Here is a 17,619-nt window from a genome sequence, read left to right as displayed (position 1 = left end):
GAGTATACCTTATGGACGTGGGAAAAAAAGGAAAACTCTTTACCCATCGGTCTGGCGAATCTCCACGGATCTACTCCCCCCATTTGTTCCATAAATCCCTTAAGCACCTTGGCCGCTGCCGGCCTTCTCCCGGTCCTGGATCTGGACCGGTCCAGCCCTGGGTCCAGCATTGTGAAGTCCCCCCCCCCCCCGTCCCCCCATTAACAAGTTTCCCACTTCCAGGTCCGGGTTACGTCCCAGCATTCGCTTCATGAATCCTGCATCATCCCAGTTCGGGGCATATACGTTCACCAGCACAACCACCTCACCCTGCAATCTGCCACTCACCATCACATATCTGCCCCCACTATCCACCACTATGGTCTTAGCTTCGAACGATACACGTTTCCCCACCAGTATTGCCACCCCTCTGTTTTTCGCGTCCAACCCTGAGTGGAACACCTGTCCCACCCATCCTTTCCTTAGTATAACCTGATCCGCCACCTTCAGGTGCATCTCCTGGAGCATAACTACGTCCACCTTCAGTCTCTTTAAGTGCTCAAACACCCTTGCCCTCTTAATCGGCCCATTTAAACCTCTCACATTCCACGTGATCAGCCGAATTGGGGAGGCCATTTACCACCCCCCCCCCCCCCCTCGTCGACTAGCCATCCCCTTTTTTTAAGCCATCTCCTCACCCAGGTCTCATGCACCCGTCTGTCCCCCAGACGGCGCCCTCTCGTCCCGACCACCTCGTCTCGTATCAGCTCCCCCATACCCTCAGCAGCAGCAACCCAGTTAATCCTCCCCCCCCCCCCCCCCCGCTAGATCCCCCTCTAGCTTGATTACTCCCCCCATATTGCTTCCGGAAGTCAGCTAACTCTGGCTGACCTCGGCTTCCCCTGTTCATTCTTTGACCTCCCTGCGCGCGAGGCTCCCTTCCTTCCTACGCCCCTTTTCCCACTATAATTTCCATAGTGCGGGAAAATACCCGCGCTTTCCTCTCGGCCCCGCCCCTAATGGCGCAGTTCCCTCATTCCCCTTCCCTGTCCCTTTTTCCACTGGCGCCCACATTTCTTCGTGTGGGAAAGATTCCCCGTCCAACATTATTATACAGTAGCCCTCCCCTCTCCCCACTTTACATTTCTGTGCCACCACCTCGCTACCTCCCTCCGGACATCAATTTCTCAAGTCTAGTCCAATTTCTCATCCTGAATAAATGTCCATGCCTCCTCCGCCGTCTCGAAGTAGTGGTGTCTGCCCTGATGCGTGACCCACAGTCTCGCTGGCTGCAGCATCCCAAATTTGACTTTCTTCCTATGGAGCACCGCCTTGGCCCGGTTGAAACTCGCCCTCCTTCTCGCCACCTCCGCACTCCAGTCCTGGTACACGCGTATCACCGCGTTCTCCCATTTGCTACTCCGTGTCTTCTTAGCCCAGCTCAGGACCATCGCTCTGTCCCTGTAGCGATGGAACTTCACCACTATTGCTCTTGGTGGTTCCCCTGCCTTTGGTCTTCTCACGAGGACCCGGTACGCTCCCTCCACTTCCAGGGGGCCCATTGGGGCCTCAGCTCCCATTTTAGAGTATGGAGCATCGTACTCACATACGCCCCAGCATCAGCTCCCTCTGTTCCTTCGGGGAGACCTAAAATCCGTAAGTTCTTCCTCCTCGAGCTGCTCTCCAGGGCTTCCAGCCTTTCTATGCACCTCTTGTGTAGTGCCTCGTGTGTCTCCGTTTTTACCACCAGGCCCTGTATCTCATCTTCGTTCTCGGCTGCCTTTGTCTTCACTCCACGGAGCTCCATCTCCTGGACCTTTTGTGTTTCCTTTAGTCCCTCGATTGCCAGTAACATCGGCGCCAGCACCTCTTTCTTGAGCTCCTCCACACATCGTCGGAGGAACTCCTGCTGTTCCGGGCCCCATACCATCTGGGCTCCCTCGGCCGCCATCTTGCTTCTCCCTTCTCTTCTCTGCCGCTGCTCCAAAGGATCCTCTGCAATCTGGCCACTACTGCCGCTCCTTTCCATCCACATCCGGGGGGAACTCCTTCCTTTGTCACCTCACAGTGAGTTTGGCCGAAAAAAGTCCGCTGGGGCTCCCGATAAGAGCCCAAAAGTCCGTTGAAACAGGAGGTGCCGAAACGTGCGGCTTAGCGATGCATCGCCGCAACCAGAAGTCATCTTTTCACATTTTGTTAGGTAATGTTAACTGCAATGTTTTTACCAAATACGACAGTCTGTTTTTAATCTCTGTCCGTAAGGTACTGCGTGTGACCGTCTCCACCCCAAAATCTTCAGAGCCTCTGAAAGAGCCATTTTCCACAACACACGCCCCACTTAAACTAGAATACCACACCTGATAAGCAACCACAATATGCTCACCCCTCACTGTCTTTAAGTTCACTAAGCCAATCCAATAGATAGACTTTTATCCCGGACAAGCCCCCAATTGTTAAGGGCCAGGGTTTAGAGAATCCCAAAGTGTATCATGGAGTTCACCTGACACACAACTTTTAATAGATTGTGGACTGGGGAGCACACGGTCCACTCTACAGGTGTGGTACAGCAGAAATGGAAAAGCATTTTTTAAAGCAAACCAATGTGTATTCTATGAACTCAAGTTAATCTTTTTAAAACATTCTGTGAACATCTTAGCAACCATCAATTCAAATACAACCCCCAAAGAATACAACACTAAGTAATCCTTAATAACTTCCCAAACAACATCCAGAAGACAAAAGAAACACCTTTTAACAGAAGCACATTAGGTTTACATTCACTATGAGAACATTTATAATTCTGAATTCATCAAATGATCAAGAGATAGTCTTTTCATGGCAGAGAGAACAGCAGTACACCTGCTTTGTCTGGTTTCAGCTCCAACACTGAAAATGAAACTAAAACACACCCTGCAGCAAACAGCCTAAAACGAAAGTAAAAAGCTGACAGACAGCCCAGCTCCACCCATACTCTGACATCACTGATAAACACCCATTTCTTAAATGTACATTTCTTAAACACCCATTTCTTAAAGGTACTCTCACATGACAATGGGCACATGCCAAGAAAGATTAAAGCAAGATAAATCAAAACAATCCGTCTGGTAAGCCCTGGGGCATCCTTAACTTTGAACCATGGGAGTGGAGTAAGATAACGATATTATTAACTGAGAATTAATTCAGACCAATGGTGATCGGCTTAGTGCTTTCCTCTGCTATGTATGTGTGTGAGAGAGAGAGCTTTGTTGATCTCAAAGCCCTGACCGTTGCTCTTTGTTTCCCTGTAGGAGCAGCTCGCCTCCTCCAGCCAGGAGAGCAGTATGGTGTGGGCCATGGGCACCTCCATGACCGCCGTCAGGGCTGCTTCACTATTGGTCAACAAGAGGTATGCATGTAGCAGGGCAAGAGAGAGTATGCTTGTTTTAGTAGTTTATGCCAACTGTTTGTTCCTTAATTATTAAGGGACTATTTCTAAATTGAATTCTAAATTATGGTCTTTAGATTTTTGGATCACATTGTTGCATGCCACCCTAGCTCAGTTGGTAGCAGTTTTGCCTCTGAGTCGGAAGGTTGTACTTAATCAAGGCCGATGCTTAAGTTCTATGGAATGGTTAGAGGTGATCTCTATCAGCAGATGCCCCTCTGCTATTCTCTTGGACATAAAATATACCAGCGTTGTATTTTCAAATGTTAGGAGGTTCTGGTTATCTCAGAACACCACCAAAAGCAGGTGATCTGCCGGTTTGTCTCATTGCTGTTTGTGGCACCTTGTGCACAATTTGGCTGCCGTGTTCCCCTGCAAAAACACATTGACTACCCTTCAAAATGGCATTATTGACGGGACGATTTTGAGATGTGCTGAGTAAATACAACTTCTTTCATTCGTTTTTAACGTATTTCTTTTAAATTTTGTCTTTCCCTCTCTTCCTATTGTCTCCTAAAGAAGACTGCAACATTTCATCTCTATCTCACTTCTGTTAGTTTTATTCCCAATGCAAAATTGGTCCAGATTAACATTATGGATCATGTAAAACAAACCTAAATCCTGAATAACGCTGTGCAAATAGTCCACCATCCCAGATTGTTACCTATATATCAGCACACACACTTAGCAATGTTTTCATAGTTATTCATGATTCTGTTATCAAGTTGCCCACTTAAATATCAAAAGACAACTTAACTAAGTATGCTGGTTAACTGAGGCAACCTGCTACCATCAATCAATGATTGGTTCCAGATGAGTGTTTGTCCTTGCCAGGCAAAAGGTGGAACTCTCAGGAATATCCTCACTCCTGAAAAGTTGTTGATGTAACTGGAGATTGAAGGCAAGATCTTTGTGATCTGTATGGTTCAACTAGCAAGAACTATAGAGAAGGGAGGTATTCTCACTGTACGGTTAAAAGGCTGGCGCGACAGTGGAAGAAAATGTAGCTCTGGTGACCTCCAGTGGCAGCAAACAATAATGCATTCTTCTTATTTTTTGCTGTATTGATAATTGGGAATATTTTATTTTGTGCACAGTTCATGAAGGCAGCCCTTTGGGTGAATTGTATCGCTGCGTTCAGGACAGGATAAGGATCAACGTCCACATTCGGACTTTCAAAGGACTGCGGGGGGTCTGCTCAGGATTCTTAGTGACGTTTGACAAGTTCTGGAACATGGTAATGAATGCTGTAAGCAAATCCTCCTTCCCACTGCATCTCACATAGAGATTGAGTCAAAGCTGTCATATTCACATCTATCTCCCCTCATAATCTTCCCACCTCTACTCAGCCCTTCTCAGTTTTCTCCATCCCTAAAATTGCCAACACCCATGTTCCATAGGTTTTTTCCAACCCCTCCTCACCCAAGTGGCCATTTTCCAAGTCAGTGTTGTCAGGTTATTTTAACTGCGGGCCTGCACAGTGGAGCCCAGTCTGTTCCTCCCACAACCTGTGTATTTGCAGCTTCCAGCAGTAGCCATCAAATACAGTGATTGGGATCATGAAGAAGACCATATTTTAGTCTTGCCCATTTCCGATCACTGAGCCAAAAGCCCTGGGTATGCTTAAGGCACAAGGCCTGGCATCGGATCTATCTGAAGCAACCTGGGCCTTTCGTCAGTTAAAGGTTACCAGTGATGTCAAATAGAATGGGGGGGGGGGGCGTGGTTCAGTCCAGTGAAAAGCAGATTTAGAAATGACTAGTATGCCTCTTTCCACAAAAAATGATCAACACAGAGCACCAAATCTTTGTGAGATGCTGTGGGAAATGGGAGTTAGTACTGTCAGGGCCTTTGGAGCAATGGCATCAGATGCACTGAATAGTTTTCAGACCTTGTGATGGTTGCCTTAAATTACATTATCCACTAAATATTGATGAGAATAAGAAAACTCTTTGTCTTGATACCAAAATGGTGTAACTGACTAATAGCGTTGTGCTTTGTATATCCCGGTTCCCAATGCTGGTCCAGCAAAATGCGTGATTTCATTGCTTCCAGGGTTTTGGCAAACAGCCAACTATGTGAGATGCAGCACACTCAGTCTGTGCTAATTTGTCTTATCTGCCACCATTATTCCAGGCACTTGTTGATGTGGATGAAACCTTCAGAAAGCCCATCCTTGGAAAAGCCTTTCATAATGAAACAGCATTAACTGTTAGCAGGGTAAGTAGAGGCTTTGTCATGATGCTTCACGGAGAGAAAAAACATTTTCCTCCACTCCCTCTCTTTTCTAAATGCACAAAGGGGGATAGTTATGCTGATCCAAATGCTGGAAATACTCAGCAGGTCAGGCAGCATTTGGAGAGAGGTCAATATTCATCATACTGCAATTTCAACATGAAATAAGCATTTTGACAACATTTAGGCTATGATATGTGGTATGTACTGAGACTCATTCTTTGGGAGGGGGAGAAGCGCCCAATGGTCCCTACCGGCTTTTAATGGCGACCGTCACCTTTTAAATGAAAATAACTGAGGCTATGTAGAGTCTTGCGGCCAGAAGCCGCAGGAGTAGGCCATGCACCCACGTACACTTAACGTCAAGTGCCCTGTGTGTGCTTTTGGCACCAAATCACAGAGCAGAGCTGCTTCCATTTTCCAGCTGCTGGCCAAAGGACTGTGACGATGCATCATTTTCTTAGAAGTAAGAGACGGCCAGAGACTCTGAGGCAGTGCACCTACTCGAGAGGAGAGTCCAGGGTAGGACAGAACAGTACTAGTGTTAGCTCTGTACAGAATTCCAGGGCCTCTGGTTAACAGCCTACAAAGAACTTAACTTAGGAACAAAGCAGTATAGATGATTACTTGAGGTATGGGTTTGTTAATTGTGCCAATGCAAATAAGGATGCAAAGTCCATGTGTGTTATATGCAGGGAAGTACTCGTAAATGAGAAGTTTCAGATCTTGAAAGAGAAGTGGTGGGTGAAAAATTCCTTTTGAGGTTGAGATCTCAGAGTCAGTTAATAAGTTCGAGCTGACTCCAAATTGAAAGACTACGCTGCTGTATCTGAACTGTAATACCACATTAAAAACACACCAAAAGCCCATGAGGCTGTCAGCGTTCCAGCTTAGCATCTCCCAGGAATAAAACGAGTAAATAAAACAAGCGTTTTCTTGCTATTGCCGCTCACGACGACCTACATGTGCGAGGTTGGATTTTCCATCCTCACAAAGCTGAAGGGAGCACAAACCTGATATGCCCTCCTCCTTTCAACCTGATTGGAGTGAGATAGTGAGGTCCAAGCCCCTTTCACGTTAAAGGTAAGCGAACGTGGCAAATGTCGGCCGGTTAGCAAAAGTGGGTCCCAGGAAAAACGTTTGAAAAACACTGCTCAACTGATCAGGAAGTGTTTGATAACAGTGTGGAGGAAACTTTGCCCTGTGTCTAAACTGCAGCACCTGACCCAGAAAGGTCAGCTTGATGGGAAATATGGAGGAAGGTTTTATGTATTTAACCTGTGCAATATTACTTGGCTGTATATAATCTCATGTTCACTATATTTGTTTTTAAATGCAGCTTTTTGACCGACTTAAGCTCCAAGAAAGATCCACTGATGAAGAATCAGGTGCCACAACTCTGAAACAAACGGGCTGTCTATCCAAGAGGTTTGAGGGTGCCAAAGGTGGACTGGGTGACAGCAAAAATCTGAGCTGTGTGTTTAAAACAGAGTCCATAGAGGCAACCTCTGAGACCTTAAAGCCGTCTGCCCAGAGTGAAACAGTGGATCTGGATCAATCAAAGAGAAAAGCCGAACAAACAAGTTTGGAGCTCAGGACCCCAATGGAGGAGAAACCTAAACAGAAAAAAAAAGCCCGACCCAGGGTGGATTATCAGCAGGTTTCTCAAAGACACGTGAAACAACTCTTCATCCGGGGAGAGAATATCTTACTAATCAGTTTAATGCAGTGATGAAGATAGAGCGAGGTTGGATTTTCCGTTTTCTATCTGCCAAGCACTCACAGTACCTTAGTCCATTGGGCCTTAAACCAACAAAGTACAGGGCAGACCAGAGGCAGCAAACATTTGGCCTGCATAAACTTCAACTGCTTGGAAATCTGCCTGTTTAGAGAGAATAAAATGAAATCTCTGAATTGATGGTGTGTTTGAGCAGAATTTCTACTAAATGGATATTTTTATTAAAGTTGGTGAGCTTTCTCGACAGTTTGGTGAATGATTCTGCCTTCAGTGTCCTGACAAAATATTTTTCTGCTTTGCTGGCATTACTAAATTACGTTGGTGACTGCATCGAGTTGCAATCAGCCATCTCTAATTGCTCTGCTCCAGTAGATGTTTCATTTCAAAACTTTTATAAATGGGGGTTATATTCAAAGGGCCCAGGCTACATTTGTCCAAGAAGTGAATGTGGAATATTTTAACGTAGAGGTTGGGTCATTGAACAGACTTAATCAGTGAGGGAATTCGAGATTTCCAGTAGCAGCCATGGAGTGGTCGCACATTTGGTGGCTCCTGCTCTAGGTGGAATTGATTGGTCCTTTTCACCCAATATAGAGGGTGCAAAGTGCATCAACAGTGAGAGACTGCCGGTGGGGCCAGCTTATCAGGAGTGAACAAAGATTAATACAGCACAGGAACAGGCCCTTCGGCCCTCCAAGCCTGTGCCAATCACGTGTCCTATCTAGACCAATCGCTGCATCCTAATGCGTAAGGGGCAGCAGTCTGGCTGGGAGGACTTCTGAAGTGCATCAAAGGGAAAGATGGCGGAAGGCTCTGGGGGTTTGTTGGCTGCCCAGCAATTGGTTGATTTCCTGAATGCCTTGGAGGATATGGCTATGGTTGCGGTGCCGATCAGGGCAGCTATTGAGAGAGTAGATCAAAGGCTGGAGGTGCAGAATTCAGTGCTCCAGAAGGTGGAGGTGTTGGTGGTGGAGCATGAGGACTGGTTGGCCTTAGAGACCATTGGTGCATGGTGTTCGTGACGGAGGTACTGGTGCCATGAATAGAGGATTGTGTACCGGGGGGTGAAAGGGAGGACTAGACCATTGGGGGAGGGGTGGTTGGCATAGTCGAACTTGCAAAACTATTTATTGGACAGCAAACATTGCAATGGTTAGGAAATGGGCGGTGGAGGAGTGGTCGGTGTGGGGACGGATGGAGGCAGCCTTGTGTAAAGGGACCAGTTTGGGGGCACTGTTGCTGGCACCCCTTCTGTTCTTGTCAGCCAGGTACTCCACGAGCCTGGTGGTGGTGGGATCAGTGTTGAGGGTGTGGAACCAGTGCTGGTGTTGCCTTCTTTACTTTGGGGTGAACCACAAGCTGTTTCTTATATTGACCCAATGACCACACAGCCAATGTTAGCTCAAAAACACAGTTTATTAATAACACAAGACTTGTAACACACACGGGTCCATACAAAACTACACCTAACGACTAAGATGACCTTTACTTAACTTCGAGTGACCAGCACTGTGCAAGATAAGGCCTTTAGCCGGGTCCACTTGGTCGGTTTGGAAGTTGTTGGGTTCGTCTCAGCTGGGCTCGTCCTTCAGGAATGGTCACGGGTCCTTGAACTTGGTTGTTCTGCTGCAGTTGGTCGCACACAGGCCGGTCCCAAAAGAGTCAGATCTCGAGTGCGCAGGGCTTTTTATCCTTAGTCTCTCGCGCCCTTTTGAGCGGTTCTTATTCCGGGTCCAATGGATCAATAGGGTTCTCGATCACCCTCATCGATCTCAGCCAATCAGGGGGTGGATACCTCGATAGCTGGGTGGGTCCCAGCTATCATTGTCCCAGGCATGTAGGCCTTTCCAAATAAGAGGGGGGTTGGCGCCGGTTAGTCTGCTACTGTTGTAATTCCTTGATTCAAACTCTATTGTCCTGGGGGAAATTGTGATCGACTCTTAATGGTACAAGTTTGACCCAAGTCTGGTTCCTTTGCACAATACAGAGAGGCTGTGTACCTGTCTGTGTCCCAAATTGACCACAATTCCCATGGTCCTTTGCACATAGCCATTTTACATGGCTACACTGGCAGAATTTGGACGGCATGTACCTGTGCACGCTGATCTGCGACATTCACAGGTTTGCTTCGGCGGAGGCGGCAGGTGGGGATAGAACTTTAGGGATTTATTTGTTGGAAAGAAGTTTGCAGACCTGGAGGAGTTGGAGGGGACATATCAGTTGCCGAAGGGAAATGGGTTCAGGTACTGCAGGTGAGGAACTTTGAGGAAGGAGGTGCCTTTGTTTCAGACGCTGCAACCTCTGGTGCTGCAGGATAAGGTTCTGTCTGAGGAGGAAAAAGGAGAGGGCAAGGTCCCGGATATATATGGGGAGAAGTTGAAGAGAGTTCCTTGGTGGCAGAGGTTAGGTGTAAGTGGGAGGAGGAGTGAGGCTTTGCGGAGGGTTAACGTGCCTGCGTTGCGTGCAAGACTAAGTCTCATCCAGTTTAAAGTAGTATACATGGCCCACATGACGGTGTCCAGGATGAGTCGGTTCTTTCCAGGGGTGGAGTAAGATGCGTGTGGATGGACTGGCGAACCATGTCCATAAGTTTTGGACGTGTCCGAAGTGCAAGTTTGCAGATCTTGGGGGAATAAGTTAGAGCTGACTCCAAATTAAAAGGTTACGCTGCTGTATCTGACCTGTAATACCACATTAAAAACACACCAAAGGCCCATGAGGCTGTCAGCATTCCAGCTTCGCATCTCCCAGGAATAAAACGAGTGAATAAAACAAGTGTTTTCTTGCTATTGCCCGTCACGACGACCTACACTTCTCTTTCAAAGATTTGGGGGGTAATGGTAGCTCGGAGTCTGGAGTTGGCAATGTTTGGAGTGTTGGAATATCCGGGAGCGCAGGTGGGGAGAGAGGCCAATGTATTGGCCTTTGCCTCCCTGATAGCCCAGAGACTATTTTGTCGGGCTGGTGGGACTTGGAGCCACGGTGCGTAGGGGTGTGGTTGAGCGATTTTGCAGCGTTCCTGCTCTTAGAGAAGATCAAGTTCGCCATTAGAGGGGCAGAGGAAGGGTTCACCTCGAGGTGGAAGCTGTTCATCGACTTCTTTAAGGAGTATTGAGTCATCAGCGAGTTGGGGGTGTTTTTCTCAGTTCAGGTTGGGTTAAGAGTTAAAGAGGGGCGGTGGGTGCGTAAGGATGTTTGTGCGGCTGATTTGTTTCTGTTATATATATGAAAGTGCCTCCAATGAATTTTCTTTTTTTAATCAGTGAGGGAACTCAGGGTTCGAGGGGGGGGGGGGGGGAAACGAGGGGGTAGGAGTAAGAAATGGAGTTGAGGATTATGTCAAATCAGTCATGATCTCGGAGTGGCGGAGCAGATTCAATGGGCTGAGTGGCCTACTTCTGCTCCTGTGCCTTTAAAAAAAAAAGACAATAGACCATGGCCGGGATTCTCTGACCTGGCGCCTGGTCGGAGAATCCCGAGGGGGGGGGGGGGGGGGGCACGACAATCGCGCCCCGCCACCGGCTTCCCCATTCTCCGGCGTCGATTCTCAGGCGCCGGCGGGATTCCCACTGCGCCGGTTGGGGGCCGTGATAGCGGCCCCTCCGGCGATTCTCCGGGGCCTGATGGACCGAGTGGCTGACGAGTTTGGCCGAGTCCCACCGGCGTGGGCTACTTAGGTCCCGCTGCGGTGAGTGTGCGGGGCTGACCTGGAGGGGGGACGGGGGGATCTGACTCCGGGGGGGGGGTGGCCACGATGGCCTGGACCGCGATTGGGGCCTACCGATCGGCGGACAAGCTGTTTCTGTGGGGGCCTACTTTACTCCGCGCCGGGCTCCACATGGTGCCAACCTAGCCCCCTAGGAAGGGGAGAATTCCTCACTTTCGGGAACCGTTGGCGCCGGTTTTCACGCCGGTGTGGGGACATAGCCCCATTATTAGAGAATCCCGCTCCATATCTAAATAGCCATTTCACCCAGGGAAGGGAATGGCAAAAATTCTGTCATCACAAAAAAATGTTTCAGTTTCTTGCTGATCGTTAGAAGTAGAGTGATATCAGCATCGATTGCCTGCAACAAAACGGAGTAGCCTGACCCAGTGACAAAGGCAGGAGAATTTACCCCAGTGACAAAATCAGGCGGGTGTAATATTGGAGCAACAACATCCTCCGAACTGGTTCGTAGTCTTTTTTCAAGAGAGGTGGTAGCATAGTCGTATTGTCACTGGACTTGTAAACCAGGAACCCAGGCTAATAAATAATGCTCTGGGGTCCCAAGTTCAAATCCCACCACTGCAGATGGTGAAACTGGAATTCAATAAAAGCCTAATGAAAGGGCAGCACGGTGGCCTAGTGGTTAGCACAGCTGCCTCACAGCGCTGAGGTCCCAGTTTCGATCCCAGCTCTGGGTCACTGTCCATGTGGAGTGTGTACGTTCTCCCCGTGTCTGCGTGGGTTTCACCCCCACAACCCAAAAATGTGCAGAGTAGGTGGATTGGCCACGCTAAATTGCCTCTTAATTGGAAAAAATAATTGGGTAATCTAAATTTTTAGGGAAAAAAAAATAGCCTAATGACGACCATTGTTGATAAAACCCATCTGGTTCACTAGGGCGGCACAGAGCACTATTGCTTCACAGCACCAGGGACCCGGGTTCAATTCCTGGCTTGGGTCACTGCAGAGTCTGCACGTTCGCCCAGTGTCTGCGTGGGTTTCCTCCGGGTGCCCGGTTTCCTCCCACAAGTCCCAAAAGCCGTGTTGTTAGGTAAATTGGACATTCTGAATTCTCTGTATATCTAACAGGCGATTTTCACAGTAACTTCATTGCAGTGTTAATGTAAGCCTACTGTGACATTAATAAAGATCATTAATAATTGTCCTTTAGGGAAGAAAATCTGCCGTCCATACCTGGTCTGGCCTACATGTGACTCCAGACCCACAGCAATTTGGTTGACTCTTAACTGACCTCTCAAGGGCAATTAGGGATGGGCAATAAATGCTGGCTCAGCCAGCAACGCCAATGTCCCATGAACAAATAAAAAACCCCACTGCAGCTCAATTGAAGAGTGCCCAGTTTTTCCCCGCTGAGCAAGGCTAATACGGTTCACTAATAAGGCTGCCAAAGCCTAGTTTTGATTCTGACCTGTATTAATCTTAATTCAAACACTGGTTTTAGTAAATCAGTCAGGGTTTGGCTGCTTTTTGCTATCCATCATCCTTCTGCTCCTAGAAGTACATATGTGGGGATTTAAAAGTACAGACAGCTGTGATATTACTACCAGTGAACTCAGCTGCCGCACTCATGCCTTATCTGATCCGAGGGGGTGGTTATAGCACCCAGAGGAATAATTCAAATTCACCCATTTCAATAAATTTCATAGTTTGTGGGCTCACACCAGATTGTCACGAATAGTGCAACTGGATCCCAAATCTGCTTCAGGGAAGGGGACTTACCCCAGTCTACCTTGTGCAGTAGCTCACAAGAGCAAACTGGGTTGGGAAATAAATGCAGCATTACTGATATCTTTCATGTCTTGAAAAGCAAAAAGAAAACTCAGACTCTGAGCTAAAATACTTAATAGCGGAGTTTCTAGTAATGACCTAAATGTTTATGCACTCTTCATGAGGAAGCATGCATGCCTACAGATTTCCAAAGAGAAGAATATTTGTAGAGCCAAGTAGGTTAAAATTCATGCACCCACATTGCGGCAGGACAAGGCAAGGCAGATTTTAATTTGGGATTTTTGACTTTGTAAAGACAGCACAAAAACAGAGTTATGCTAAATCTTTATCAAAACTGATTAGTCCTCAGATAGACTATAGTCTGTGATTCTGGGCCACCACATGAATTTTTTGAATATATTAAAGAATTGTGGGAGATTAGATGTTTTTCAATAGTAGATTCAATAAGCATGTAGCAGGGTTATAAAGAGAGCGAGCAGGGAATGGGACTAACTGGATAGTTCTTTAAAAGAGCCAGCACAGGCACGGTTGACTGAATGGATGCCTATGATAGAGGGATAGGTCTTTAGTATGTCAACTCGCCTTCATCAAGATGAGGCAATTTCATATATTTGAATATCCTAATTATCAAATGAGGTTTACTGTGTTGAAAAAGTCCCCATCATTCCTACGTGGAAAGTATTGGCCAGTGCTTCAATTGCACATTCTGAAAGCATACAAATCCAGCAGCCACTTCAGAACAATGATTTTTAAAAATAAAGTTTAGAGTACCCAATTCTTTTTTTCCCAAACTAAGGGGCAATTTAGCATGGCCAATCCAACTATCCTGCACATCTTTGAGTTGTGGGGGTGAGTCTCACGCAGACATGGGGAGAATGTGCAAACTCCACACGGACAGACACGTGGGGAATGTACAAACTCCACATAGACAATGACCCAGGGCCAGGATCGAACCCGGATCTTCGGCGTTGTGAGGCAGCATAGCAGAACAATGAATTTTGATTCAGGTGCACGCTTATCTGATTACCTAATTCATTTTAAGTTTCATCAATGTTGGACAAATACACCTTACAAACAGAAAAAAGTGACTGATCCATTCTGAGATTTGCCTATGCAGCATCCTCTAGCACCAAAAATCATAAGCATTGCATTAAAATCTGAAATGCCATTGCTATGCAAATCAAAACCTTAATGTACTAAGTACAGCTTTTAATAGCATTTCAGTGGTTCTTAATTTAAATTGAATATGACATCCCTTTTGATATTCGATTACTTATTTAACTAATTGGGTCATTCTTGCACGAATGTACCTCTGAAAGCATGCAAGACTGCAGCCTTTGGTAAGCAGAGCCCAAGTCGAGTTATGGAGTGTCCTTGTTTCTAGGGTAGCAGATCCCTCAAATAGTGCAGTAACGTCAAACTCTTGACGCAGTTGTGTTCTTAACGTGTTGTCCCTAGGATTTTTGTATTGTGGGCATGTGGAATTTCTAGACTACTTTATCCACTTAGCCTCTGAAAACTGTCAGCAGTAAAATAACATTCTGGCCCAAAGACATCCATTTGAATGAGGGAACAGCTGGCAGTGGTGGTAACTTATGTCAGTGGTAGGAACAAAGGTGAGTAATGTTTGTGTCTTGTCACAAAGAATTCTGCCCCAATTGCAGGTTTTCCTACAATTTAGTTCTAGTGCACAAAATAAGCAATGTTATAACACAAGGTGTACTATTTAATGTAGATACTGTCAGTGAGCCAGGAACAGGGGTGTGGCAGGTTGACCGGACAGCATAGGGGTGGGGGTCAGGTTGTGTCCACACGCAGCTCTTGGTGGAATAGGATGGGACACCAATGCTGGGACGGTGCAACTTGATACCAGTACTGTGGTCATATACCGAGAGTGGAGCTGGTTACAGATGGACGTGACAGTACTGGAGAAGGGAGGTCAGGTACTGAAGGGTGCGACAGCTTGAAGTAATTATTGTGTCTGGGGGTGTGTGCTGCATCTCAATGGGACTGTACAAATGCTGGTGGGGGGGGGGGGGGGGAGAAAGGAAAGAGGTGGTGCATGCATGGGGGGGGGGGGGGGGGGGGGGAAGATTTTTTCTGCAGACCCAATAAACATAAATACATAATCTATTCAAAAAGGTCCTCTTCGACTGCTAATTCATGACTTCAATTTGACAGTGCTGATTTGCACTATGTTAACTCTGATCCCCAGTAATGGCTGACAAAGATATATTTCTATAGGTACTAGATTATTAATGACCTCGCTCCTTTTTGAGCAGGTGCATGTTCATTAGGTTGCCAGCTGCAGGGGTGCCAGATGGTAAATGTAACCAGTCCACTCCTCATAACATCTGCCTATGAGTATCGTGCCCATTATAGCAACCAATTTAAGAGCTGGTTGATTGCTGAGCTTTGTGCTGCATGTCAGGGAATTTAAAAATCCCATTTCTCAGCCACTGGCCCAACTAAATGTCAAGTAGTAAAATGTGATGAACATTACCTCAATGTTTCTCCAGGCTAAAATATTCCAAAAGGATCTTGATGTGCAATTTGCATTTTGTGGAAGAGCATAAAGGACTCAGAAATCAGTGATGAGAGAGTGGAAGAGAGGGAGAGAGAAAATCAATAAAATGCACTCTGTAGCTTTCGAGTCTGGTTTAGACAAAATTAACAGACTGGGGACTAATGAAATGTAAATGGAACAGCAAGTCATTCTACACTAGAAAAAGAAACCGGTTTGCACTTTGAACAATGCATGTTCCAATAAAGGCAGGCCTTGGGTACACTTATGTTCTTATGTCAGATTCATATCATTCGCTATTTGGTACTGTTTCAGAATTTTTTAATATTGATTTGTGAAGCTCAGTAAAATCTGCTGGCATGTTGATGAAGTGACATTTCATGCATTAGCCACCATGACTCCAGGATGAAAAGGCAACTAGCGCTATCCCAAGTGGTTATGGGTGCTGTTGGAGTAGGTATTTTTGTACAATATTTTGTTTTTATCTGCAGATTAACCTGCTTTCTGCCTCTAGCATGCTGAAGGAACCAGGGGGAGGGACTCTACTTTCGACTCCCTCCTGGGACACTATTGCCGCTGTTAAACTCGATTGTCTCTTTACCCCAACACCTTTATTTTGAAAGTTTTGGGAGACAAAGCTCTCAGCTTTAATGTCTCTTCCATTTAGAAATGAAGTATTTTTTGCATGGAATCCTCAGAGATCTGATTAAAGGATAGGGTCCGAGTGCTCCGTTGGGAGGGTGTGGGAAGACTGAGGCGCGTGGGGTCACGTCTAGTCAATTGCTATTATATATTCTCTTTTTGCACTATGTTAATGTTCACTCTATTTTGCTGTGTTAGGATTATTACTATTTATTATGAAAAACTTTGCAAAACTTTAATTTAAAAAAATAATTTAAAAGGATAGGGTCAAGTAAAGGTCAGAGCACAAAAGGCTGGTCTTATTTAACAGAAATTAATGTACATTTGGTGTGAAAATGATAATTCGGAGTAGTAATTAAACAGACAAAGGTTGAGAGAGAGAGAGGCAATCTGTCAAAACTTCTCATTTTGTCTCGAGAATACTGGGGATGTAAGTGCTGCCTTGGCTCGCATCACAAAAATGTCTAAAACTTGACCATAACTTGGCCTTAAGGACTGTTGAGGGCAAAAGTGCTCATTCTTGAAGAGGAAACCAGGTGTGGAAAACATTTCAGATGCAACATGCCAGTGTTAAACATCACAACTCCAAATAGTACTTCCGATTTTCAGTCACCTTGTAAAGTTGATCTATTTGGATTCTACTCGCATGCAGGGAATTCTATGCAATTTATGTATTTACACTAAACGGAGAGAGGTGTATTTTCTACAATCAGTTACAATAGGCCTGCTCATTTGATTAAGCAGTAATGTTTTGTAAAATTACATGAACTAAAAACCACAAAGAAAAAAAGTCATTACATTTTGAAAGCTGGTATAAAAATCATTAGCCATTGGAACCTCTGTGTAAAAATAAATGGTATATGATTTTAGTATCAAAACATTTAGGAAACCCTAACTCTGCAAAAAACGTCAGTGGTCTTGTTTTAATGAATCACCACAAATGTGTTATCCTTTGTGTTTTACAAATCAAAATACTCCAAACAGTCCAACTTTGTCAGAGTTTGGTTGGTGATTCTCTCTGTTCTCTCCTACCCACCCCCTGGCCCCCCAACTCAATTAGGTACAGCACATAAACATCACAAATCCACCTTTCCATTTTACTGAAATCCCAGTGGGGCATGGGGGAGAAATACAGCAATATTAATTTTTCATACTCACTGGCACTCTGCATTGAAATGCTTGGAATAAAAATATTACTGAAGAAACATTTATAGCTAGACCTGAATTAAGCACATTAAACATGGGAATGGGAGAATGCCAGCAAAAAGCTTCACTCTTCCCTTGGAATTCTCTGTGCATTGAATCTAACTCCGAGATAGTGCTATTTTAACCCTACTAAAAACAGGTTATATCTCAATCAACATGAAATATTATCTCCTTTTACAAGGAAACCATTTAGGAGACTACAAGGGAAAAAAAATAACTGACAGCTTTAAGACTACTGAAGTGTGCATTGATTATTTTGATGTAATGATACATGAAAGCTTTTATTCTTTGATTCCAATTCAAACACATAGAATTGTTGAATGATTAAAAAGTGCAGACTGCTAATTACACCGCTCTCATTTCTTATTTAGGAAACAAATCACTTTTCATTACACTATACTTGAAATACAATA

The 17,619-nt window shown here is 45.6% G+C and overlaps 1 protein-coding gene across 1 annotated transcript in view; it reads left to right on the top strand.

The window, feature by feature from the left end:
- The window catches only part of lsm11 (LSM11, U7 small nuclear RNA associated), a 44,308-nt gene extending 36,688 nt beyond the window's left edge, over nt 1–7,620 (top strand). Inside the window, exons 2-4 of the mRNA XM_072511909.1 lie at nt 4,501–4,640; nt 5,540–5,623; nt 6,978–7,620. Coding sequence (XP_072368010.1) covers nt 4,501–4,640; nt 5,540–5,623; nt 6,978–7,370 — 617 coding nt within the window. The 3' untranslated portion in view covers nt 7,371–7,620. The remainder of the gene's footprint in view (nt 1–4,500; nt 4,641–5,539; nt 5,624–6,977) is intronic.
- Nucleotides 7,621–17,619: the final 9,999 nt, after the last annotated feature.

This window comes from Scyliorhinus torazame, chromosome 7 (assembly GCF_047496885.1).
Source record: "Scyliorhinus torazame isolate Kashiwa2021f chromosome 7, sScyTor2.1, whole genome shotgun sequence".
NCBI lineage: Eukaryota > Metazoa > Chordata > Chondrichthyes > Carcharhiniformes > Scyliorhinidae > Scyliorhinus > Scyliorhinus torazame.
Note: the sequence above shows the minus strand (reverse complement) of the source record. Positions and strands in the feature narration are given on the sequence as shown.